We start from the raw sequence: 26,365 nt of genomic DNA on the forward strand, positions 1-26,365 counted from the left end.
ACATTAAACCAGATGGGTCACATCATGTAGCTGCTCAAAATTAAGGAAAACTATCAGGGGACAAAAGTGGATACCCTACACAGCAGTGGGCTTCTACACTTAGTTTTCCCCTTCGTGCTCTTCTGGGTCTTACACACTTGAGGTTTGAAATCTCCATTCATTAAGTCAAGATATCATGAAGGAATGCAGTCCCAGTCACCTCAGCTGACAATGTCCCTCACTGCCACCTTCTGAGGACATTAGTGTGAGATGTCCTCCTAGCTCTTTCAGTACCTCTGTCCTCCCCCCTATACCTCCACCTCCACCAGCTATTCCCTTAACAGAAAAGAACAGTCTTCTCTGCATGAATTTCGGCTCAAGACTAGAGACCCGAAGGCCTGGCTGCTGTCAGCATGTCATACAGGGGTCCTGGGTGCCTACTTCTGCCATGGCGCTTCTCTCATCCCTGTGGCGGACGCTCCCCAGTCCCAGGGCTCTGGTGGTCTCTTGTTCTTGTGTGTCTCCTGGGGTGGGAGCTTCTAGGTTAGAGGAAAGGGACTGCACCCCCCCGGGGCTGGGGTTCTCAACCCAGGGCACACAGGGGTCGGCTGGCACGTTTTCAAAAACCTATACCTGGGATCCACATGCCCAAGTGACACAAACCTCTGAGCCGGGGCTGGGAAGGAGTCGAGACAGAGCAGGGTGCAAAGGGGCCAGACTGCTGGGCACCAAGGACAGCCCAGGAGCCCAGGCACGTTTGGCTTGAACCACCACCACCAGCATTTATTGAGCACCTGCCACGTGTCCGGCAGCCCTCACGGCCACCCTGAGAGGTAGGGGCTATCGGTGGAGGAAACCTGCCCAGGGTCGTAGGGAGGAAGAGGCACAGCGTGAATCGCAGCCCAGCTAGGGCGGCACCTTTCATCTGGAGAAGGAAATGGCTTCCTGAGGGAGCTCTTTCTCCACTCCAACAGCATGAGGAGGCATCTTCAGACACCTGCAGGCACTGGGGACTTCCTGTCTCCTGGGGATAGGTGGAGAGGCAGCTCTGAAAGCAGCCGTCCCAGTTCTAACCTCGCAGCCACTACTGTTTTAAGGAGACCAAGGGACCCTCTCTGGCCTCCCTCCTCCTCCAGAGACAAGGATTTGGGGGTTTGTTACTTGGAGGGGAGACTAGTGTAAGGGGTTTAAGAGACCCTGGGGACTGTGCTATCCCTAGGTGAGTGCTATATGAGGGGACCAGGATACACACAGACTGCGCCGGAGCACTGTGCCCTGGCCTAGAGCAAGGGGACACGGGAGGTTTCCCACAGGCGCCGGGCCAGCTCGCCGGCCTGCTGCACCAGCACGTCTGTGGGGATGACCGACAGGTGGAGGGCCAGCAGCTCGTGGCACTTGACAGCCTCAGCGGGATGGCCCTTGCTATAGTAGCGCAGGAGCTTCCTGGAGGAAGACGGGGGACAGGATTCAGGTACGAGGCCGCGGCAGCCCTCCCAGAACCAGGGGCCTCTCCCAGCACGGCACAGGCACTGCCACCTCGCGAGGCCCCAGCACCTGGCTGGCAAGGTCTTCCCGCCCCTCGCTGACCTAACCACAGGAGGATCAGCCCCAGGCTGCACGGTCCACCCCCTGGGGTTCCCCGTGTGGGTCTGGTGATGGCAGTGTCCAAGCTAAGGGATGCCGCAGAGCCAGCGGGGAAGCCCTAGGGCCCCAGCGTGGATGCCGGCAGATGCTGCCGAGAGTGTGGGAACCAGGAGACGGGCAGAAACCTGGGTGTGCTCTGCGCCCACCCCTCTCTCACTGAACACGGGGCTGGGCAGGAAGGAGCTTCTAGGGGGGCATTCCTGAAGGAGGAGCTGCTCCTCTATGGGGGAGTGGCACTTATCTGGGCACCCACTCTTCCCAACAGTCTTGTAAACTGGGGTCACCTGTAGTAGTCTCCTCCCAGCACGCCGATGGAGGCCGAGTCATCCGAGAGGACGGGCACTTCTATTATCTGGAGTTTGTACCCCTGAGGAGGAGAAACGTCTTGAATGGGAGGTGGAGGTACGGTGGAAAGAACATGGGCACGAGTCAGACACCATGTTCAAAGACTGGCTCAGCCCTGCTTGGTGAGTGCTTGCTGTTTGGACCTCTTTTTGCATCATTTTCTCATCTGTGCAGTAGGAATAACAGTAACCGCCCAGTGAACACTGGAGGTGACGTATATAAAGTTCCGAGTGTCCTGCCTGGCCCACGTGTGGTAGCCCTCACTTCCATCAATGGGTGCACCTGCGTCAGTGGCCAGCATGGGTTCAGGAAGGCTGTCAGGAAAGCGACCCAAGGAGGTGTCATGCAGGGTCTTGAAGGGCAACACATTATCAAAAGGCCCAACTCCCTGTTTTGGAAGGGACAGAAATCTCCAGGGTAGGATGAGGAGGAGAAGGCAATTAAGACCTGCTGGGCAGCTTGTGTCCCGCTCCTGGTCACGGGGTTCCTTCCAATGCCCACGTGGGTACTGTGGGGCCCATCGTGTGGGTGAGGTGCCCTTGGCGTATTAAGTGGCTGCCCAAGACGGCACAGGTGCAGGCAGCCCCCACAGCCAGCTCTGTCCCCCACACTTCTGCTTCAGTCTGTCACTCTGTCATGCCAGCCACACACACGAAGCCCTGTCTCCCCCCAGAAACCCAGGTAAAGGTTGTACACACATCCTGGGCACCGAGTGCAAAGAGGAGCCTGCAGGTCAGGAGAGCTGAGTCTGGGCTCTGGCTTCATCATTTATGATCCTGGTGGCTCTGGCCACGGAGTTTAATCTCCAGGCATCAGTGTCTCGATCTGAAAAATGGGGCCAGTGATACTCGCCCCCAACCATGGCCCATGGGAGGATGTGAGGTTGCCAGAAGAGTGGTGAGGGACCCAGTAAGCACCCTACATTCCGGAAAGCACTGGCCATCGCTCTCAGGCCAGAAGGAATGGCCCCTACAGAGCTGGAACACAAAACAAAGAGAAACAGGAAAGAGAAGAGAGAGCAAGAGAGAGACACCAAGCTCCCATGACCTGTGCTTACACTGTTGAAACAGTGAGTCTAGAGAGAGAAATACGGGAATAGGAGGCCATACTGTCATCTTCACCTCGGGCAGGTTGCTTCACTGCTTTGAACCTCAGTTTATCCGCCTTTACCCTGGGAATGACAGTGTGCCATGCTTCGTTAAGAGCGGCTGTCAGCATGGAAACACACCTGAGCAGCCCTTCTCAAGGGGCACACACCCATTTGTCCACGTGTTACCTGGACGCTGCCTTGCCTGACGGCCTGAGCTTTTCAGACGGCTGGTGGAGGGGTCACAAGGCGCACATGAGAGTGGGACCTCTGAGACCTGGGTCCCAAAGGCTGTGCTTACCTGTCAGTCCCACTAGGGACAAGAATTGATGAAGAGACAGAGGGACTGAACAGAGAGCAAAAGAAGAGTATCAGAGTCAGCAGAGAGAAGAGCCTTTCAGGATGGCCGGCCCCAGGCCTGGCCACACCCACCATCTCGTTCTCAAACCACAGGAAGTAGGAGCAGCAGAAGTCCCCCTCTCGGAAGAGCAGCGTGGTGTAGCCCTTCTGCAGGTATCTGCGGGCCCGCCGGATCAGAGACCAGACCTGGGGAAACAGGGAAAGTGCTCGAAGCTGCCCTGCCCACCATGGCCTGCGGGGCCAGCCCCCTCCCCACAGTGGGACTAGGGCTCACTCAGGCTCTTGCCTCTGGAAGAAAAGCACTCAGAGAAGGAGCTCTCGGTAGGCCAGCGGCTGCTCCTTCTCCCCCTTTTCCTTAGTGTCAGGGCGTGATCTGGGTCAGAGCAGGAGCTCAGAAATAAATTATTGGATGGATGGACTAGGACAGATTACCCCTCCAAACACTGTGACAATAAAATGTACATAAAAACACGTGAGGTAACTTTACACCGAAGCCGTTAGTAAACTGATCACCAGACCCTGAAAATCGCCCAAGGGCATTGTTAGTAGAACAGGAAATGAAGGTGTGGCCACCCATTCCACCCCCCCCCCCCCCTCCCCTCCAGGGCCCGAAACTCTGGCACAGGTTCTGTGCCAGGAAGGTGCTGGTGAACTGTTGGAACACACTGAGTACCCTGAGTCAGGCATGTCCTCTGCTTCAGGGGTGACGTCCCAACTAGGGTTCACCAAGGAGTTCGACAGAAACACAGTGACCCGATGCTGACATGGGTTACATCCCCCGGGCGATATTCTCTTGCCTCATCCAAGGACTTCTAACGTTGCCTGTGAACTGCCCACGGGAGGGCAGCCTGGACAGCCTGGCTCCCCCATTTCCCAGGGCTGCAAAAGGCCTGATGAGCTCTCTCACCAAAAAGCTTAGCAGAAGGTGTACATGATTCACTGCAAGCCAGACCACAATGTCATGTCTAATTACATCTGCAAACGAATACATGGATTTGCTATATTTTTCAGGAAAGCAATTTGACAACAGGTATCAATAACCTTAAAAACATTCCTCCCATTTGCCTTAATAATTCCATTTCTGGGAATCCATATTGAGAAAAGAATCAGAGATGAGGACAAAGATGGACGCACAAAGGTGTGCACTGCAGAATTATTTACGACCACGAAAGCCTGGAAACAATCTAAATGCTCAACGTTGGGGAAATGGCTAAGGAAATTATGTTACGTTCACATGATGGACTACTGTGGACTTGTTAAAAATCATGTTTATAAAGAATTAATGACATGAGGAAATGCATCAGATGGAAAGTGAAGTGAAAATGTGGGTAAACACACCGCATACACAGAATATGCAATTAGAACCAAGGACAACGAGCTGCACAGAAAAACAGTGAAAAGAAATGCGGCGAGAGAACTCCAACAACTTCCAGAAAGATGGGTGAAGAGGATGGTACCAGTAAATGCTCAATGAATTGTATCATTTGTGCCATGTACTGTGCTAAACAGTCAACATGCAGCATCTCACGCATCTGGAATCTCTGCAACTCCGGGACGTCAATAGTATCACTAGCCTTTTACAGATGAGGACACAGAACCTCAGACTAAGTAATACCTCAGCCCCACAGCCAGGGAAAGGCAGAGCCGGCACAGGCCTTCTGTTGCCCTCTTTACTTTAACCATTGGCATATACTTTCTTTAGACAACTCTAATATATGTTTATATACTATGCTACATGCTATATATATAGTATATAAATATACCTATACTAGTTTGCTATGAAACAGTCAGTTAAGGAGAATGAATACCGGACCCCCCGGGAATGGTTCTTCAGTACAAACCACCTCCTGTTAAATCCTGTATCCAAACTGACTGACCTTGTGTCTCGTCCTCCCACGTGAGTTAATTCAGCAAATACTTACTGGAATTTATTTAAGCCAAGCACAATGTTAAGTCCTGGTCATTTCCCCCTCTGAACCCACTGCCCAGATATGCTTATGCAGCATATTAGAAGACACCCAGGAAGGTGCCCACGTGGCCCCGAGTGCCAGGGCCCTAGAGTGACGAAGACCGGCTGCTAGCCTTAGGAAGCCACAGGCAGCTGGGGGCAGATGCTGACAGAAGAGTACGGTACGGGTTAAGGGGGGCGGGGTGTGCTTGGGGCCTCACGGGAGCCCCAAGGGTGGGGCTTCAGTCCTTCCTGAGCAGGGGGCAGGCCGCACATCTTGTCCGACAGGGGTGAAGAGTACCCGGGCCGGGCAATGCTTACCTTGGTTCTGATGAAGGCGGCCAGCGGTCCCCTGCCCAGTTCTGATGAAGTCCTTTTACTACTGCTGAGGGAAGGGGCCACCATCTGGCCGGTCGTGCGGTCCACATAGATGAAATGCACCAAGCCTGGGAAGTCTTCTAGGTAGGTGGAGGTCAGAGTTAAGGTGCTCATAAAGCCAGGGACCAGGGAAGGTGCTACTCTGTCCTCCACCTAGGATTCTAGCAAGGCTAAGCAGTGGAGTCAGGAGACCAGGCCCGCCAAGCCCTCCTCTCCCCACAGGTTGCCCTGTCAGTCAACCCCTGGTGTCCCTGTTTTCCTGGATCTCTTTGCCTCTGAACTCCCCAGCGCTGAGAAATTCTATGATGCAAATAAAATGGATCCCTTGATACTAGCACACTTAACACAGGGAATTCTGGACCTAAGAGCAATAGGGTATTGTTTGTATTTTATCATTTTCATGAGGGATGAGCTTAAATCTTACATGTGGTGAGGCTGGTGTGAGAGCAGAGTTACCTAATGAATGAGCCTAGCTGACTACCCAACCCAAACACCTCGGTGTGGTTTTGTTCATCTCTCCACACATCAACTGTGAAGCTGGAAGGTTCCCACTGGAGAGGGGAACAGCCAACATGGCAGGGTGGTGGCTGGTGGCTAACGAGGGCCTCTGTCATCCCTTTCACCCGCATACCACAGGCAAGAGTCTTGGGAGATTGAAGGCCCGACACTTTAGAGACCTTAATACAGGAAAGACTCCTTATATAAAGTTCCAGGGAAAATTAGTATTTGATAAAACTAGTGTTCCAGAATAAAAGGGTCAAACAGGTCTTGCAGATGGTTTTTTAAACAGGGATAAACACATTTGGTGCAGGCCTCCTCAGAGCCTTCATGTCCCACTGTGTACTGTGACTTCTAAGGAAGACGTGGCCTCTCAAACCTCCCTGACCCCAGGACCCCTGCCCGCCTGCAACACCCGTTACCACTCCGCTGGCTGGACGTTAACATAAACGCTCTCTGAAGCTATGAAGCAACTGTGGGACAGCAGGGGTTTGTGAAGTTTCAGCCTTGGAGTGTTCCTATGGACAAGACACCCATGACAACATCTCCTATCATTTTTCTTTGAAGAAGCTGAGGCGGTGGAACGTATACACTCCTTCCAGAAAGCCAGCAGTCCTTCAGAGTGGCAGGTGGTGGGGACAGGCAGACGTGAGGGGCTTCTTGGGGCTCAGGCATCAGGATATGACACCATGGTGATGTTCCTCCTGCTCTTCACCAACAAAAAGTCCTTCCAGTCCGTCAGCTTTTCTCTGCCGAGGAAGCAGGGGAGGCAGGGTATGGTGCGGGGCCCCAGCTCCCACTCTGGTGACCCAGGCGCCACACCCACACTTACTGCATGAGTGTCTGCACCTGGTCCTGCAGCTGCTGGGGCAGATGCGGGCCTCCCCGGCCCGGGGCCGCGGTCAGGAAGCTGAGACGGTAGACGGCGCAAAGCTGCCGCTTCACCTTCCCACACGCCTGAAGCAGCCTGGACACGGAGAGAGGACAGCATGACAGCACGACGGGCCCTGGAGGGTGGGCTGTCCACAGGTGTGCCGAGGACACACACCTAGGACCGCCCTTCATCCCAGGAGTCGCCCCTGCTCCTGACGGGCAACAGACAGCTGCTGAAGCACACCCTTGCCCTCAGAGGGACAGGGCAGCTCCCCGGTTTTCCGCCAATGTGGTGCCTGTGTACTTGGGTTGAAGCTTCTAGAATCTCCCCCCCCCCCCCCCCCCCCCCCCGCCTCTATGGTTTTTTTTTTTTTTTTTTTATCGAGAAATGAGGGAAGTGCGCCCTTCAGTGCTGGAGCTGGGCACGATGCTGAGCCTCTGTCCCACGTTAAGTTCTCCAGGCTCTCGCCTCCACCTGTAACTCCTCTGCTTCCCAGCCTCCCTCCAGCGTCTAGGACCGGACTCCACTGTCCTGAAGCCCCATCAGCCCTCATAAGCACCTTCCTGAGCATTCTCTGCCTCTTGGCCTGGAGGAACCGTCCCTCTGTCCACACGACTCCCCCCCATCCTCAGAGGCCCCCACTCACTCCCAGGACGATCCGGGTTCGCTCCTGGAGAAGGCCTTGCTCTTGAACTCCAGCCAGGTGCTCTGTAGGAGGACAGAAGACAGATCAGCTTCCTGATAATGTCCCCACAGTGCGGTCCAGGGGAGACTCTTGCGATGTCGAGCTCTGAGAGGGACCCACGCTCCCTGACTGCTCTGTATTTAGGCTCAGAGCACATCTGCCTTCACACAGTCAAAGCTGGCTCTCCAGCAGGTCCCCCCCAGCTCTCTGCACCCCCTATCACACCATTCTATTCACTCAGCAGGCACTTCTTTAAAGAGCAGTATCTGTGTGGCAGGCACTGGGCTCACTGCCTAGCTGGTATAGACATGTAAAGTAATACTCTCAGAGTGACAGGTGAGTGCACCAAAGAGGAGTGGACACAGGGCAGGCGCTGGGGTGCTGAGGTGGGTGAGCTCCTCAAAGGGGGACTCTGCATTCTAACCCAGTGCTGTGATGGCCCGCAGCATGGCGAGATGCTGGGCAGACTCCTCAGAGGTACCTGGGTCTGCCTGGGTCTCGGCTCCGCTCACTTGCTCGGCCTCCTCTGATCCTTCTTCTCATTTCAGACCCACGTGCACTGCAGCCACAGCGCATCTCAGGTCCTCAGACGGACCCAAGCACCACCAGCTGTGTCCCCTGGGTGGTCTATCCCTCCTGAACTTCCTCTAGGCTCCCGGCATAGCCTGTGCTGTTGCTACTGCTTACTTAGCATCGCTAGACCTCATCTCTGACCTGGGCTCTAAGCCTCCTCCCCTGCCCCGCCCAGGGTGGTAGGCTGTGTCCTGCATTTCTGTGTGACCTGATACAATGGGAGGGGTGTCACGGGCAGGTGGCCAGCCCTCACGGAGTCCTAAGGCCAGGCTCTGGTCCCACCAGCTGAGTAACCTCGGCCAAACCATCATCTAGGTGAGCTCCCGTCTCCTCTATACCATGGGAATTACAATTCGTGTTGTGCCAAACTCATGTGAAAATGCTCTGAAAATGCTGCTGTAAGTTTCTGTTATCATTTCGTACTGGGGGAAACAAGGGTTACACACCTACGGTGGGGCAGGGCCAAGGCCTAGAGGCTCCTGAAGGCCCTGCCTCCTCTCCTGGAGGCCGGCATGTCTGGGAATCAGGTCTCACCTGAATCTCTTGCCCTCCACGACTCTTGACAAACTTGTCCATCCTCTGGCGCAGGTCCCCCATGAGGGGGTGGGACCGCAGGGTGCTCCCGGCCTCCTGCCCCTCCTTCAGCTTCTTCTCCAGGAGGGAAAACCCATCCAGCAGCTGGTACAGGACCAGGGCTAGGGGGGTGTTGGGGCACTAAGGGAAGGAGCACAGGGCAGGATGAACGGGGCAGCCTGTGGGGAAGGCGCCCAGGCTGGGACATTGCCGAAGCAGGTGGGGGTTGCTCATGCCTTGGTCAGGAGCACCATGTTGATGCCGGGCCACAGGGGCAGGCAGTACATGGTGTGGGGCACCATAGGGCAATAGCTCTCTTTCACGCTGGCATCCAGGAAAATCCTTCTGGGGCTGGAAGGGACCGGGGAGTGAGGGACCAGGGTCTGGAGGGTGTCTTCAGCGATCTGTGGAGAAAAGAGCCATCGGTGGGGGAGCCGCCTGGCCTCTGCCTCACATACCTACCCATGGTTGCCCATTCGCTGTGCTCCCTGTGAACCATGGGGATAAATAGATCAGCTCCAAGAAATCCAGTTCTTAAAAGTCCCCGAGCTCTGTCACAGCGGCCCCAGCAGCTCCAGGGCTGCTACTATTTGTCTCCCTGTTTCTTCTGAGCCTTGCTGCCCAGAGTCAGGTCTGGAGGGCAGGCAGGGGCCATGGGCAACAGGATCTGGGGAAGGTGGTAGAAGAGACACTGAAAAGGCAGGAAAAATGGGGGTGGGGGGAGCTCCCTCCCAAGCCTTCACTCGGACAAAAGCATTTAAATAACGCTGTTATCCTACCCACCCTCAGAGCATCTGTCGGCCAGTACCACGGAGGAAAATTGAGGCATAGATGGGCTAAATGAGCAGGACTCCAGCCTTACTAAATGAGTAAGAAAGCCTCTGGTAGGGAAAAAGCAGAAAATTGAGGAGATCAGCAGAGATGCCACAAGCCGTTGTCTATCAGGATGGCACAGCAGTCCTAGCTAGAACAGCAAAATAACTGGAGACAGCACACCAGCTGCGTCGCCGCTCTGCTAAATAAGGAGCACGGGCACGTGGCCGACTTCTTGTTTTTATTTATCTTGAGAGAGAGAGAGAGAATGGGGGAGGGGCAGAGAAAGAGAGGGGGGAGAAAGAGAATCCCAAGTAGGCTCCGCACTGTCAGCGCAGAGCCTGACACGGGGCTCGAACTCACAAACCGTGAGATCACGACCTGAGCCGAAGTCGGGTGCTTAACCGACTGAGCCACCCAGGCACCCTGGCATATGATGGACTCTTAAACAATCCTTAAAAACCAGTGCTAAGTAAATGGAAAAACGTTTAAGGAAAAAAGTGTAATGAAGTACATTAGGACTCAGATTTGGTAAATGAAAAAAAAATATATGCAGTGTGTAAGTACACATACATACATGATTGCACATATATAAAATCATAGGGAAGATTAGAAGGGAAACACCCCAAAATCATAATAGTACTTAACATCTGGGAGAGGATTCAGAGTGCTTTTTTACTCCTTTTGCATACTTTTGTATTTCCCAATTTTTCTACAATAAGTATATTTACTATCTAATTTTAAAAAAGTATTAAAACTTAAGCTGGACTTTCACTCCCAACCAGTGTGAGGAAGGTGGAATTTCTCAGGAGCTGAGGTCACCCTTCGCCCAGCACCTGCCTGGCCCCTGCCTCTGGGATGAGCTCTGTCCAACCCCCCCATCCCTGCCCCAGGAAAAACTCACCTGGATCTGGGGAGCATCGGTGGGTGGGGTGCCCCCATCCAGCCAGACAGTGCTGCCTACAGGACATAGGTAATAACATAACATGAATAACATGAAAATGTGAATAACGGCCCAGCAGCATGTCAGGAGGGGAGGACGGGACGGAGTACCTGGCAGGGACAAGAGCACTTAGTATGGGCCAGAGCAGCATGGCCTTGCTCAAGGGACCCAAACCGGAAGTACAGGGTGAATTCTGCAGTCTCAGGGCTAAAGTAGCCTGGGGAAGAGAAAGCTCATCCCAGGGCCGGCTGCTGGGTCCAAGCTCCTGAGGATGGACCTGGCAATGGTGCCAGGTGTGTTCCTCAGCAACCCCCCTCCCAACGTGGGCCCCTTAATCCCCTCCTCCACTCCACCCTCCAGACTCCTTCAGGTCTCTATCACAGCGCCTCTTCACCAGGAGGCGGCAGTCACATTTCCCCAGTTACTCAGTTGGCAAACTCGGAGCACCTACTATGTGTAGGGAAATGAGCTGGATTTCCTTTGCCAGCCTAGCTTACAGAAACTTACTGAACCCACTACCTATCTGAAATATTACATGTTTGTAATAACATCCTTCTCCCTTATACTTCATTGCAAATAACGGTCATCTATAATCATGTTTCTCTAGGGAAGCCTGTTTGCATGTTTTCAAACACCTGATTTACAAATGAATGAGTACAACTCAAGCCATTTGTAAGCGGTGACTTCCAAGCACTTTGAAATGGCATTATTTACAGCTCTGAGGCATAAAAACTAACCACTGAGAAAGAGGCCAGGAGGGGGATTGTGATGAATGAGGGAAGGGAGCAGCAAGAAGAAAGGAGCTTCCATGGTCACCCCAAAGCAGTGTTTCTCAATGTGCTCTGGGCTCATGGAGAGCTCAGAGAGCTGAGGGTAGCTAAGGACCCTCAGAAATGTGCAAGCCTATAGGAGGTGGTGCATGACCTCAGGGGTCCCAGGCTCCCTGGAGCCCATCCAAGGACTTAAAGTTAAGAACATCTAGCCCACTGGTTTTCAACTGTGGCTGCACATGAGACCTTTTAAAAGTCATGATGCCCAGGCCACATCCCAGACCAATTAAGTCAGAATCTCTGGCACAGGCAGGCCCAGCTTCAGCAGTTTTTAAAGATCCCTAGGTGAGCCCCCTGTGCAGCAGGGCTGAGAACCACTGTTCTAACTTAAATCTGTGCATAGTACTGGTTCCCACTCTGATGCTCACTGGCTTCTTGGGGGAAATTTCTAGAAGTATTCACACCTGGGGCCCAGTCTGTGGACTATATAGCTTAACTGGTCTGGCTGAAGCTGCCTGCATGATTCTAATGTGCAGCCAATGTTGAAAACTGGTGGCTTAAGGGTACCACACAGTAAATTCCGTTCAAAACTCAGTCCCTCAGGAGTTTCTTCTCCTGAAATCATGGCTTTTTTCTATCAGGTGAAATGAACCATATGATCCTTCCTTTTCCCCAAAGAAATTCACAGATAAATGTGAGCCCATTCAGAGGGACTGTAACAGTACAGATTTTGGCTTATCTGTTTTTTCTAAGCAATGTTGTCAATTTTTTTTTGTTAGCAACATTTTGAATATATATATTTTTTTTATTGTTTACCCACCCAAATACTCTGGAAAAAAAAGCAAAGTACAGAAATGTTTCTATTTATAATTTAAGTCATTACACTTGAAATCAAATGATTATTAATTTTAGTTACTTATTAATTGATTACAAGAAAATAAAGGCAGAAAATATACCTTATGGTAAATAAATTTTTAAATGAAATCAATTTGTCACAAAAAGCTTTAGGACTCATTTGAAGGGCCATCCTTGAATTCATGCCAGAGCCGGGGGGGGGGGGGGGCAGGGGTTGGTGGACAGAGCAGGACCCACAGGAAGCATCAGGCTCTAGGAATCTCTGCACCTGCCCCTGTGCCCTCACAAGGTGATGCCAATGGGCCTCTCCCCCCTCCCCTCCTCCTCCTCCCTGGGCCTCACCTGAGCTCTGTTCTCCAGGGGAAGGAGCTGGTGTGAAGTACTCCTCAGGGAGGGAGAAGCTGTCTGTGTCCTGTGGGGGGGGGGGGGAGGCAAGAGGGTGTCTTGGGCTGACAGCCAGGAGAGCCTCCCCCAGGCGGCTCAACCCCAGCCCCTCTCCCCTCCACAGGGTGGGTCCACCACACACGGTTGCTGCAGAACCAGGGCTGCAGGCCTGCTGCATGGGGATGTTCTGGCTGCTCCGGGGCCTCTGTGGACAAGGCTGCCATAGTCAAGGAAGACCTAGTTAGAGCGTGTCTGACCAGCTCCTCCCCACGGAGCCCAACACCTCAGAGCACAGCCTCTAACCCTCTGCGTCCCCCCACAACAAGGCAGCCACGGGCGAGCTCACTTTCCACAGAGGTTTCAACTCTAGGTAGCCTGATCTGTCTCCAGACCTACAGAAATTACAGAAATTCCAACACACTGACAATCACACCACCACCACTGAGGATAATGGGGATGGCGACAGGCGAAGGTGCTGGCTAGCACTTACCAGACACCCCAGGCACTGCTGGGCTCTAGGTAAACAAACTGTCCCCTTCACTCCTCCAAACCCTGTCCCACTGCACAGATGAGGGACACGAGGCTTAGAGCGGCAAGCACTCCAAAAATCTGCACTTTTCACCGACTAAACCGCATTCTAGAATTCCTGTTACATCTGAAAGCAGCAGAAGTCGAGCCCAACCCCAGGACCAGTACTGTGACCCTGAACTACAGCCTCCCTAGACTGCCTGCCCAGCGTGCTCCAGAGGGGGGGGGGTTTGGAGCTGCCCAGGGAGCTGGCCTAAGACCTGAGGGTCGTCATCCTCCACTGTGCTCTCACTGGGGTAGAGGTCCTGAACCAGGAGAACGAGGGCGAGGAGGTCGGCTGGCCGCAGGGAGCTGGCACTGTGGCTGCAGAGAGAACAGGCAGCTGTCAGCATGTGCCTGGGGCACGGGGCAGTGGCGCATGGGGCAGGGCGTCGTAGCGCGGTTCCTGACCTCAAGGAGTTTGGGAACATGTCAGCTGACCGCATCCTTCTTGGAGAAAGGCAAGGCACAGATAAAACTAACCAATTCATTAATTCTAAAAATAAAACTTGGTTGTGTTAAAGAAGAAAAACTACCAACGAGAAATCACCAGGGACCAGTAACAGCATGTCAGGAAGTTCTAAGATTCAGATTTGGAGACAGTGTTCCAGAAAGACATAATTCGGAGAAGGGAATGAGCTGAGAGGGGTCACAAACTGAAGAGTCTGGGGAGGCTTCATGGAAGAGATGGGTCCTGACGGTCTTCTTAGCTGGGGAGGTGGTGCTTTTCAGGTAGAGGAATAAGGGGCAAGGAGGAGGGGCTGGGGGGCCTCTGGGTCACTGCCTGCTGGGACCAGGGCTCACCTGGAGTAGAAAGCCAGCAGCTTGGAGTGCACGAGCAGGAAGGCATGCAGGGCCTCCTCGCCGGCCCTCTCGGGGCTGGAGTTGACAGCGTGGATGACGTGCCGCTCCAGGGCCTCTATGCACAGCTCACAGAGCTGAGGGTGAATCAGCCGCTCCACAGCCTGGCCATGGGTGAGCAGGGAAAGGAAACCACGTCACCGACCACTCTCTCCTGCTCCAGGTCCTGGCTGGTGGGTACATTCGCTCAGTCCATGCTGAGTGCGTGCTCTGTGACAGACACTTGGGAACGGGGAGACTCAGACCAGCACGGTCCCTGCCTTCCTGCAGTTTATGGTCTGGTCACTAGACTCCAGTGGATGAGACAGATAATATGCAAGGAACCAGACAAGATTAAAGCCAATTCTAATAAGTGCTGTGTAGGAAACACATGGTAATGAACAGCAGAGACCTACTTGGGTAGGGTATTTAAGGAAAATGTCCCTGCAGAAGGGACCTTTAAATTGCTATCTAAAGAACAAGAAATCCTATCAGAGAGAGTGGAGGGGGAGAATGCTGCAAGCTGAGAACAGAGCATATGCAAAGGCCCTGAGGTGGGGAGAGAGTTTGGAACAGTGCCGTCCAACCAATATATAAGGCAAGCCCTATGCATAATTTAATATTTCCTAGTAATCTACATTAAAAAAATAAAAAGAAACCGGTGAAATTAATATTAGTAATTTATCGTGCCATTTCAACATATAAAAGCATTATTAATGGGGCATTTGATGCTCTTTTTTTGTACTAAGTCATCAAAATCCAGTCTGTATTCTACATGTACGGCAGAACTCAATTTGGACTAGCTACCTTTCAAATGTTCAATAACCAAATATAGCTAATGACTACTACACAGAATTAAATGTCAAGCACTCTTGAAATGGAAAAAAGTCCCAGGGGGTCAGTCCCCAGTGAGCAAGGCCAGAGAGGCACGAGATGAGGCTGGGGTGAGATCCATGGAGGCAGATCACACAGGGCCTGGTAGGTTCAGGAAGGAGTTTGGATTTTATCTTAACTGCATTAGGCCAGCTCCTACAAGAAGCTCTTCTGGATGTCTCCGAAAGAGGTGACCATGTCATCCTTCGTGCCACCTTGGATTTTGACAGGAAACCCAATATGGCACAACCAGAATGCTTTGTTGGATGTTCAGATATGTATGTCTGGCTCATCTCCTCTCAAGGGCAGGGACTGTGTCTTTATTCATCTCTATTCCCAGGGCCTGGCACACCTCTTAGAATACAGTGGGTACTATACATTTATCAGAAGAGTGAGTAAGCGGGGCGTGAAAATGAATCCTTCAGATCTATTTTCCAGTTCACTAATTCTCTTCCTAGTTATGTCTCATCTACTATTTAACCCATCCCTTGAGATTTTTATTTTAATAATTATGTTTTCATTTCTAAAATATCTATATGGGTTCTCTTCCGGCTTTTATGTCTTTAAATATTTCACAGTTATTTTATATTCTGTACCTAATAATTCCAGGATATCAAGCTCCTTGGGATCTAAATCTACCGGTGATTGATTTTCCTCTCACTCGTGGTGGCTCATTTCCCTGTGCATCTGACTGTTAATTGTGAGCTCATATTCGTTTGCTCTTAACCTGTCCTCTAAAGCAGTGGCTTTCAAAGGGCAGTTCCTGGACCAGCATAACCGGCGTCACTGGTGAACTTGTCAGGAATGCAAATTCTAGAACCCCCCCCCCCCCAATGAGAAAAGGGAGGCCCAGCAACCCCTATCTCACAAACCCTCTAGATGATTCGGATGAACACTGGAGTGTGAGAACCGCCACTCTGGAGAGAATTTGTGCTTGTCTCTACGGGGAGCCCGGGAGTCTACCGGCAGTGACCACTTGAGCTCCTCAGGTCCGGGGTTGACCAGGGAGTCTTGGGCTCAGTCCCCAGTGCTGCTGGCCTAAGTTTGTCTTCTGGTGGTGGTGTTACAACCATCTACACTCAGGCAATCTTGCCTTTAGTGCTGCTTATTTATCACTGCTTTCCACTCTAGTTTCAGCTCAGTATAACTTTTTTGGGGGGAGGGGATGGTCAGAGTTGAGGGGACCTTTAAAATTTCCACAATTTACTGTGAGCTCAGAATGACATGAAAAAGTCTGTTGTATCTAGGATCTGTTTTATTTCAGCAAACCCCATCAGGGTGTCCAACCCACCACGTGGCCACAACAAGGCGCAACCTTGTAAATGCACGAGGTTGAGGGTCTGCCTATGACCTCACTCATGACGGAGATGTGTGTGTCAAAACGTGGCCTGAAAGCTACACAGCCCTCTGACCTGACACTCCTCTGGCCTGAGGACTCCCATGCCCAGTAGTCACCTCCACGGCGAAGCACTGTTCCTGCTCCCGCAGGCGGCCATAGGTCCGCAGCAGGCTCTGGAAATGCTCCCACACTTGCATGCGCCGCTCCAGGTCTGGGGGCCGCAGCCTGGGGGCAGAGCAGGAAAGACCCATGAGAAAGCTGCTTGTCCCAACCTTCAACCAAAGGGGCATAGTCCTAGAAGACAGTCAGGGCCAGGCGAGCTCACGCAACATGAACAAATGAGTGGGAGGGCCCTCTAGGTACAGAAGGGCCGAGTCCAGGCTGTGGCCGGGGCCATAGAGTGGGATGGGCACGGAATCAGGAGTCGGGCACCCAAGCAAATCACTTCACTTCTCAGTTTCCTTCACACACGGACATATGACACGAAGCCAGCCTGAGAGATCCGGGAAGGTACCAGGAAGGAGCCAGGGGGAGTGTGTGACTGGCCAGTTTCACAGAGGCCAGACACACCCTGCACAGCCTCGAAAGGGTGCTTAGCAAAGGATCTAGAGGGGACTGCCACGAGGACTCACTCCTTCCGGATGAGCTGGCCATCCACCGTGACCAGACCAAAGTGCACTTCGAACAGGTACTTGAGCACACACAGCTTCTGCCGCAGGTCGCCCTCACCTTCCGTGTGGTCTCCGTTGATGGCAATGAACAGGCATTCTCCAAACTGCAGGCAGAGGGGGCTGATGTCAGCCAGCCCCAGGGGACCCCTTCCTGTCCTGATCCCTGAGGACAGTGAGGGGAGGCTTAGGTCCCAGGGGACTTTGAGAGGGCGCAATTTCTGCCTTATGAAGGAGTCTAAAGTTCAAGATCAGGGAGAGGCATGTGGACAGCCCACAGAACTGAGGGAAGAGGAACATGGGCCCCAGGGCTACACGCTCACCAGGTGAAGGACATATAGGTAGTTGCCATTTTCTGTTGAGAAGCAGGTGTATGTATCTGAGAGCTTCTCCAGCATGGTCATGGAGGAGATGATCACTGGGGCTAGCAGGGTGCTGAGCTGGTCCTCCAGGGCGGGAAGCTGCATGAGGGGAAGGAAGTCACACTGCTCAGAGTGCCAGACCATGGGGACAAAGGCACGGAAAAGACCCAAGCCTTGTAGCAAGGCCTCTGCTGTTCAGGCTCTGAATCTAGAAGGAAACACTAAGGAATTAGGCCACATCTCCACAGTGGAATGTCTGGGGCATTTAATGGGAGAACTGAATGACTCTAAGAAGTTCTCTACATAACCCAAAGTCCATGCTTTTTGTTGGCAGTAGGTCTACGTTTGGGAACATATCCTAAGGAAAGTGATCTGGGATGGGGCAAAGACACACGCATATAGACGTTCACTATGGAATCATTTACAGCAGCGAACAACTGTAAAAAGTGTAAATGCCCAGTGCCTGGAAAACAGAGAGATAACAGCCCATTTAATGGTGGAAGAATATACAGCTATGTAAACTACTGGAGTGTTTCAATGACATGGAAAATTCCTCTCCTATGATGTCATGTTAAAAAAGTGAATGGTCTATATTTTAAAATGCATAGAAAAAACAAAGTATCGAGAAAATATTAAGAAAGGCAACGCTATCAAAGTTATTCCTCCTGGCAGAGAGAATATGAGTGATTTGCCCCCTTTTATGCTTCCATACTTTCCCTATTTCCATCACAAGCCAACCTTTACTTCTACAAGATCTTCCTTCAACCATTCTCTCTGCCTTGCAAAGAAGGAACAAAGTAAATAAACAAAACCAAAGAGAAACTGGACAAATTTGGTGACAATCTGCAACTACAACTGGCATAAAGCCAGTAGAACGGTCACCACTCAAACCCTCCATACTGGAATGACAAGAAAGAAGAGGTGACCTTCCCTCCAGTGATCTCCGGAGACCTGAATCATGGAGAAAGCCAAGTCCCAACTCTGAGCCTGAGAAATCTGAAAGGAGAGGAGTAAGACCTTGTCTTGAAAAGAAAAATAGGCAACCGGCCAGGGGCAAAGTACAGCATTTACAACAGGGCCAAGACGCAGTACCGTGGCGGGTCTTTTCTCCCAACTTCCTCAGCGCTCGGGAACCGAGCTGTGTCCAGCTGCTGCGGGAGTCTGTTAGTCAGGATTTCGCAGTGGTTTCTGCCCATCACTCAGGCCCCAGCTCAGATGGCTCCTGACCATCTCAGCCCACCCTGCCCCCACTGCTCCCCACCTCTCTCTCTGTTTAACTTCTTCAGCCCATTTATCATTACCTGCACTCATGAGTTTATTTGCCACTGGGTTCACTGTCTGCCCTCCCTCTTTGGCCTGAAGTTCCACGAGAGCAGGATCATGCTATGTTCATGGCTTTACCCCCAGAGGCTGGAGCATAGTAGGTTCTCAATGAATATTTGTTGAATGAATATCCCTCCACATAGGCAAATGGTTGTTAAATTATTCACATGCCACTATTTTCTTGGACTGTCATCAACAAATTATGTTAATAGAAAGTCACTTAAAAATCTAGATTGTGTGTACAGCAACTCATTTTTGGAGTAGCAGCTTTTTCTGCAGGTGTAGCAAAGCAAGTTTTTTTTTTTTTTTTTGGTTGGGGAAGATGAAAATATTTGGCGTAGGCAGAGTGTAAAGGAATTACTATTACTTGGAATTATGAAGCGGTACATTATCTTTGAATGGCTTCTGAATCAACGTTTCTATTTATAGGAAATTATCCTAAGGAAATAATAAGATGTGGGATCAAATTCAAGCATAAATGTTCCCTACAGCAATAGTTTTAGCAAACTAGAAGCAATATACATGTCCAGGATGGGAAAAATGGTTAAATAAATGATACATTTATTTATACACTGGAATATAATGCTTCCATTAAGATTTATGCTTTTGAGACTATTTAACACAAAAGAATAATGCTTTTGATATAATGGCAAATGGAAAAAAACAGGAAATAAAACTGTAAATGTGGTATGATCCCAACTACATATAAAAGATAAAGACCCAAAGGAAATACATAGAAGAGCTAATAGGTCTGGTGCTAGAATTATGGGTCATTTAAAAACGATTTCTCTGTATTTCCAAATTTCCTACAATTAATTCATATTATTTATAGAATCAGAAAAAAAATGTGTCGTATACATAAAAAATAAAACTTTAAAGACAATTTTTTCTTTACATTAGTCATTTAGGAACTGAAAAATCAGGATTTTGTTCCTTTCCAAGGTTTTTGATAAAGAGGAAGATAAACACCAGCAGATAATTTGCTTCTTTTATTTTATTTATTCATTCATCTCTATACTGTGTGCCTTTATGTCAATATTATGGCAGGTTCTAGAGATACAGAGGTCTACTGATGGTTTGCTTCGTACATTGACCTGACTGAAATAGTAAAGAACTAAAATATATAAAAATTCTTAAAAAAAACTATATGTATTGACTGCTAAAAATAAAAGAGCCTAACAAATAGACTTGCTTTTTAGCTTAAATGAAACCACTAAAATGTCATGATCTCTGATATCTTTATTCCTAAAGACTGTGACAAGAATATCGGTGATGTTGAAGTGGATTCACCCGCTGAGGTGGAACTGGCTCAACGGGTAGTTAAGCTCAGCCGAGCGAGGAGGGGGCTGGCAGGCCACCAGTCTGTGCTGCTGCAGAAATGCAAGAACGCTCTCTACTGCTTCCCCTGCAAAGATTTTTAATACGAAATTCACCTGGAAAAAATGTCCAAGATAAATTACCCCTTTAAAACATAGAGTAGAAATTATTAGTGGAAAATGACAACTATCTCCAAGCTGTAATATTTCAGTGTTGCCCTGGATATTCATATGCAAAAAATAAACTTTAATCCATACTTGCCATCATATCCAAAAATTCAAAATGGATCATCAGACCTAACATAAAGCCTAAAATGATAAAACTTCCGGAAGAAAATACAGGGAAAACTCTGAGATCTTGGGTTGGGCAAAGATTTCTTATATATGACACCAAAAACATGATCCCTGAAAGCAAAAAAATGGATACGCTGGAGTTGTCAAATGAAAACTTGTGCTTTTTGCAAAATACTGGTTAGCGGATGCGAAGGCAACACAGAGTGGAAGAAAATATTTGCAAAACCTGTACCTAATACAGGACTTGCGTCCAAAATATGTAACACTCTCAAAACTCATTAAGAATAAGAAGAAATAACCTACCCAAGAAACAGATGGGCAAAATTTGGACCGATTTCAATTTAAGAAGATACAGATGGCAAATAAACACATGAAATGATGTCAAAATCATCAATCGTTAGGACATGAAAATTAACAGACAATGAGATTTCAATCGATACCTAGTAGAATGGCGAAAATGAAAAAGACTGACTATTGCCAAGGGTTAGCAAGGATACGGAGGAAGTGGAGCTCTCTCATACATGAGGAGTGGACTATGCAATGATACAACCCCTGTGGAAAAGTTTGCTAGTTTCTTAAAAAGTTAACATATACCTACACGATCTAGCCATTGTGCCCTAGGTATTTTACCCCTGAAAAGTGAAAGGCGATGTCCATACAAAGACCTGAACGTGAATGTTCACAGCTGCTTTATTTTTAAGAGTCAAAAACTGGACACAGTCACCATCACCAGGTACACGGATATACAAACTGTGGTGCGCTGATACAACAGACTACCTCCCGCTCAGCAACGACAAGGAATAAACTATTGATAGATACTGCAACATGGATGAATCTCAAAATTATGCTGAAAGAAGCCAGACCAAAAGCAAACCAACCCTGAGAATATACCGCATGCCTATAAAATACATTTATATAAAAGCCTATAAAATACAAACTCATCTACTGTGACAGAAAGCACATTGGTGGTTGCCCAGGTTGGGGGAGGTGAGGGAGGGGGCACACGTTTTTGAGATGGTGAGTATGTTTATTTTATTGATTCTGATAGAATCACAAATGTATGTGTGTATCTCAAACTGTACACTTTGTATAGTAGGCCAATTATACCTTAGTATAGTTATTTAAGAAATTAATGTGTTAAACTTATGCTAAACTTTTTAAGTAGAGAAGGCGAGGGCACCAAATTTCTCCGTTGTGTGATTAAAATTCTACCTCCTCCTCCTGTTCTCATGTAGCCTAGGGGGCCCTGGTGGAGTAGGGGTGAGGTCACTAACTCGAGAGCATCAAGAGGCCAACCTCTGAGGATGAGCAGCTGGGTGTTTAGGATGCTGGGCCACACGCACCACCCTGTTAGTTCCTCAGGCTGGGCCAGGAGTGGGTGGACAGGTTCACCCGCCTCCTGGTAGTTCTGCGCTGTTCTCTCCCATCCTCCCCCTGCCCTGCACTCACCTCTTCTCCCTCATTCTCCGGCTGCCCAAACTTCAGCCGCAGACTCTCTTCAAATTCCTCATCCGTCCAGTAGAAGAGGACCTCTGCACCTTCTGTGGCCACCAAAACACACTTCATCTGACAGGGAGAAGCAAGCTCAAGGTCACCTCCTGGCCCCTTCATCCACAAGCTCGGCCTGAGTAATGAAAACGATCACAATCCCAGCAGATACCTACTGAGCCGGCACAACTACAGGGGCCTTCCTGGTGTTATTTCGTCAGACCCTCACCGCAACCTGATGAGGTAGGAATCTTTAGTTATTCTCATTTTTTAGAGCAGGACCTAGCACAGCTTGGTGTGGCAGAGCCACTGGGATTTAAACCCAGGCCTAAGGCTGGGGCTCTTGCTTCTGTGTTTTCCAGCCTCTCATCAAAGTGTCAGACTTACCATGGGCCTACCTGCACCAAGCATAAGGAAGGACCCAGCTCTTGATCTGGACATAGAAGAGGCAGGCAGTATCATGGCTCACGGCAGTATCTAGGCTCCCTGGCCTAGAATGCAGGGAGGCTAGTGCACCTCCCTTCAGGCAGTTCAGAGATATCCCCAAGGCAAACACATCTCCAGAAGACAAGCTTCAAAGCCCATGAGGAGTGGATTCAGGATTACATAATTTTATTAACAAGCTGCTTGTGCTCTGGGTAGAAACAGAGGCTGCCTAACCTTGTCCACTGTGCATTCTCACACATGCTTGGCTGCAGCTTTCTCAGCCTCCTCCCCCAGCGTCTCTGGCTCTTCCAAAGCACCTTCCCCACCCCCACCCCCCACACACCCTCTGTGGGGCACATTTTAATGCCTGATTATATAAAATGTGTTTCATTATTCATCAGTGGGGAGATTCTTAACCCAGAGCTTCCCACACTATGCCTTTCATTCCTGGGGCACAGCAAGACACTGACCTCTCAACCCTTGGGACAGCCTGACCACGCCTGGTGAGGCCAGAGCTCTCAGGCCAGCTGCCTACAACTGAGAAAACCCCAGGCAGGGGCTTCACATCTTCTGTGCCTCAGTGAGCCACACGGGCATGATCACGCTATCTGTGTGCTAAGACGTGACAATGACTAGGGGACTCTGCTCTGACTGCCCCACGGGTGGATGTCCAATTTCCACAGGATCATAGCATCCTGAGGTCTGGGACTCCGTCACACTCTTCAGGATCCCCTATGCGCCCAGCTTAGCGGCACTTACTGAATTCCTCCCACATCTCCGGCTGCTTTATCAACTCTGACTCAGAGCACCTGGCCTCAAGGTGGTTCCACCCCAGTGAAAGAGTGCAGCCTATTCCCATGGAACCACAAAACACAAGGCAGAGACACGGAGGGCAACTGAATATGAAGTAAAGGTTGCTGGCTAAGGGCAGGTGGGCCTGGAAGAGACTGTTCTGGGACACCCAGGTGAGGGGGACAAAGACAGGGGCTCAAGGGGCCAGCCTGATGGGAAGGGAGTGTGTGTGTTGGGCAATGGAGGGCTGCAGAATGTGTGGCCAGGAGCAGAGAGCCCCCTGTAGGCTGGGAAGGGTGTGGGGAGTCACACACTGGTCACGGATGGGTGAGGTTAAGGTGACGGAGGCCGGCTGTCCTAGTGTGGGGTAACGAAGGTCCACTCCTTGGCGGAGGCCAGGACAGGAAGGGGCTGACTCAAGAGGTATAGCTGGGAGTCACAGGCCTTGACGGCCCGGATGCAGGGGAGGAAGGAGAAGATAGGCTAAGGTGACATCAGGAGGAAGAGCTGGGGCAGGGCTCTGCGGAGTCAGGGAAAGCTCAGTCTACTGCCCGCCTCATGCTGTGTACCTCCCATGGCCCCAAAGCAGCCCTGGGGTGGGTGCCACCTGCCAGGTCGGGCAGGATCATCTACCTTGGCAAGGAGCACAGCAGAGCCTCCAGACAGCCAGGGGTTCAGAAAGGGCTGCAGTAGGCACACTCGGTGACTAGCTTATGGAGAGCGGCAGCACAGCATCTCAGGTCCTGTAAATGCTTAAAACAGAGAGGTCATGAGGGCAAGCAGAGCCTTTCATCCTACTGCTGCCCATTTCTGGGAGGACAGGCTGGTGAAGGTCTCTCTCTGGCCCTTTGGCAGTCTGCTTAGGAGGTGCCCGGTGCCCTGTATCCCGCTCACCCCTGCCCTCCCACAATGGGGAACAGGAACCGGCCAGCACAGTCCTTTGGACATAGCAGATGCCCACAAACATTAATTCCCACCTACTATTTCCTTCCAGGCACTCTCATTTCACGTGGGTCACTCAGAGCCATGGTGTGATCTGCAAACCTGCCCTGAGCAGCCCCAAGGGGCTTGCTATGAGTCACTAGACACACAGCACAGCCATCCCAGGCCCACAGGGAAGCAGTCCCAGAAGGGGAGTGATATCCCAGGAGGATGAAATAAACCAATAAAAAAGGCGCCAGAGACAGGATTCTAGTTTTGGCCTGATCAAGGCACTTAACCCTCTCTGAGCCTCAAACTCCTGCTGTGAAACAGAAACCCTTGCTCTGCCTCCCTACACGGTTATAGTGAAAAAACAGAATAACCAGGCAGGAATCCCTTAGCAAACTCTTACATGGACGTGGGCTTATTTACTATTCTTATTTCCCGGCCTCCCTTTGTCAAATAACAGGGTGAACTAAACTGGTTCCAGAATCATTCACATTTTGATAAGAGGCAGGAACAATATAAAGGTGTAACCGAATTAGGAAACCAAACGTTGTAAGCAAATAAGAAGCACAAAAGGGTTTTTAGGGGCTCAGCATCTTTTGCAACGTAAGTGAGACTTGCTACATCACCGGCATAACTGGCCTAAATGACATATTCCCAGAAAAAATGGAAATGCTTTTCAGTGGACATTAGGGTCTCCTTTTTTATTCCAAAAAGCTGTTGAAAGAGAACCTTACTGGTGTCATTTTATGATTTCCCTGTTCTCTCTATCCTGCTCTAAAGAGGCAACACAGGACTCACTGAAGGCCCAGATGGCGTCGGGCCAACCTGGGGAAAACCCTCAGCTCCCATTTTCGCCACCTTCCCCATCAAACCGCCCCTAAGGCCTCGGCGCCTGAACCCGCTCCGCTCCGTCTGGGCCCCCCTCCTTGCCCCTGCCTGGCTGGAGGGCCCAGGAGACGTGGCAGCCTTCCTGTCTGCCCCGCACTCCACACTTCATGCAGCACCTCCCAAAACCCCGCGAAGCTCACAGCTACCCTGGGAAGAAGGCCCGGCTTGGGGTTCCCTCCCAACTCCGTGGCCGCAGAAACTTAGGAGAAGCAGAGGGCCCAGGCCAGAGGGGCGGGGCCGGTGCGGCCAGGGTGGGGCCCGCCCCCACTTCCGGGAGGGCCATGCGGGGGGCCTCGGAGGGAGCCCCGCAGCCCGCGGAGGGACCGGGAGGGCGGCGCTCGGACCACGTACCGGCTAGCCGCCCTTCACCGCCAGACCGCCGGGCTCGCCGGAGCGCTTCCGGGTGCGACCACGTGACCGCCCGCGTGACACCCCCGCCCGGGGAGGGGCTGGACTCGAGGGCGGGCTCCCCGGACTTCGAGCCCGCCCCCGCCCGGCGTCGCCTGTGCCCGTGGGCCAGTTCGCTCCGCCTAGCTTCTGGGCTCCCTCGGCCCGGGCGCCTGCTGTTCAGCGGCCACGTTCCTCTTGCGGTCGAGGAGCGCGCAGAAGCCTGCGGAATTGGGGGGGTGTCGCCCACAGCCGTCAGGGACCCTGGGCTTGCCCTTCCGCTGGCTTGAGCTCTAGGGATTCCCCACCGAGGCATTAGGGACAGGCGCATTTTAGCCCCGTTTCACACAGGACGAAAGCCTGGCCCAAGAAGAAGAACTAACTTGCAGAGGGGCTGAGTTAGGATCAGAACCCAGTTCTCCTGGCTCCCACAAGGTTCCTTCCCACCCTCTGGCTTTAGCTGCCTTCCGTGACTGTTTTCCGTGGCCTGAGGAGAAGACACGGCCTGCAGAAGGGCCTGGTTGTCCCCACAGTGCCAACCCTTGAATTTCTTTATAAAGGTCCTCAATCCGTTTGGGGGTGGGGTGTACAATAGGGGCTTTGTTTAGAACTAGTGTTTTCAAGATTTTCTTAAATTTGTGTAATTAGAAGGGCTGAAGTGTGGGGTTACTGATGAAGATCATAGAAGGGAGTAAATTACTTCGGAAGTCACGCGTCAGTGCCCTGGTGCTGCCAGGGGGCTGTGGGTGCAGCCCAGCAGGGGATGAGTTGTGCGGACTGGCCGTCTGGCAGATTTGCATACACCTTGGGGAAAGACAGGGACCAGGAAATAATGCTCCCACCACCTGCAGACAAAGGGAGCCTCGCTACTTCCGCCCCCCAACCCCCCACCTTAGGGCCCAAACCTTCCAACTGCCCGCCTGCAGCACCTACCCGCCACAGGCATGGCTCTCCGCCGTCCATGGTTGAGATCCCTCTGGCTGTGCGCTCTTCATCCTGCCACACTCCTCTTGATTCTCTCCTGTGGCAGGTTCTTCCTAAGCAGGAATTTCAGTGGTTGAATAAATTCCATCAAATGGATATGTTATTATTCACTCTAACCGCTAGTAGTTTCCATTTCCCACCAGCAATGTATGAGGGTACCAATTCTCCCCATCTGCCCC

At 51.3% G+C, this 26,365-nt stretch overlaps 1 protein-coding gene across 1 annotated transcript; it reads right to left on the reverse strand.

Annotated features, from left to right (window-relative positions):
- Window positions 1-9: 9 nt before the first annotated feature.
- On the reverse strand, window positions 10-25,225 carry HPS1 (HPS1 biogenesis of lysosomal organelles complex 3 subunit 1). Its single transcript, XM_049645557.1, has 21 exons — window positions 25,167-25,225; window positions 23,631-23,749; window positions 21,741-21,915; window positions 17,320-17,457; window positions 16,961-17,103; window positions 16,445-16,553; window positions 14,081-14,241; window positions 13,498-13,600; window positions 12,850-12,926; window positions 12,668-12,774; window positions 10,662-10,717; window positions 9,181-9,348; window positions 8,906-9,085; window positions 7,760-7,821; window positions 7,072-7,206; window positions 6,923-6,988; window positions 5,685-5,829; window positions 3,488-3,601; window positions 1,908-1,990; window positions 1,232-1,422; window positions 10-1,003 (listed from the first exon to the last, which is right to left on the reverse strand). Exons 3-20 carry the CDS (start codon window positions 21,900-21,902, stop codon window positions 1,260-1,262), a joined length of 2,172 nt encoding a protein of 723 aa, XP_049501514.1. The 5' UTR covers window positions 21,903-21,915; window positions 23,631-23,749; window positions 25,167-25,225; the 3' UTR covers window positions 10-1,003; window positions 1,232-1,259.
- Between the last annotated feature and the right edge of the window lie 1,140 nt (window positions 25,226-26,365).

Source organism: Panthera uncia, chromosome D2 (assembly GCF_023721935.1).
Source record: "Panthera uncia isolate 11264 chromosome D2, Puncia_PCG_1.0, whole genome shotgun sequence".
NCBI lineage: Eukaryota > Metazoa > Chordata > Mammalia > Carnivora > Felidae > Panthera > Panthera uncia.

Coding starts and splice junctions, on each gene's coding strand:
- HPS1 (XM_049645557.1), bottom strand. CDS start 21,902: ATGAAGGGGCCAGGAGGTGACCTTGAGCTTGCTTCTCCCTGTCAGATG. Junction 7,822..8,905: donor GTGGAGGGCAAGAGATTCAG/GTGAGACCTGAT, acceptor GTCCTCCTACAG/AGCACCTGGCTGGAGTTCAA. Junction 6,989..7,071: donor CAGGTGCAGACACTCATGCA/GTAAGTGTGGGT, acceptor CTTCCTCGGCAG/AGAAAAGCTGACGGACTGGA.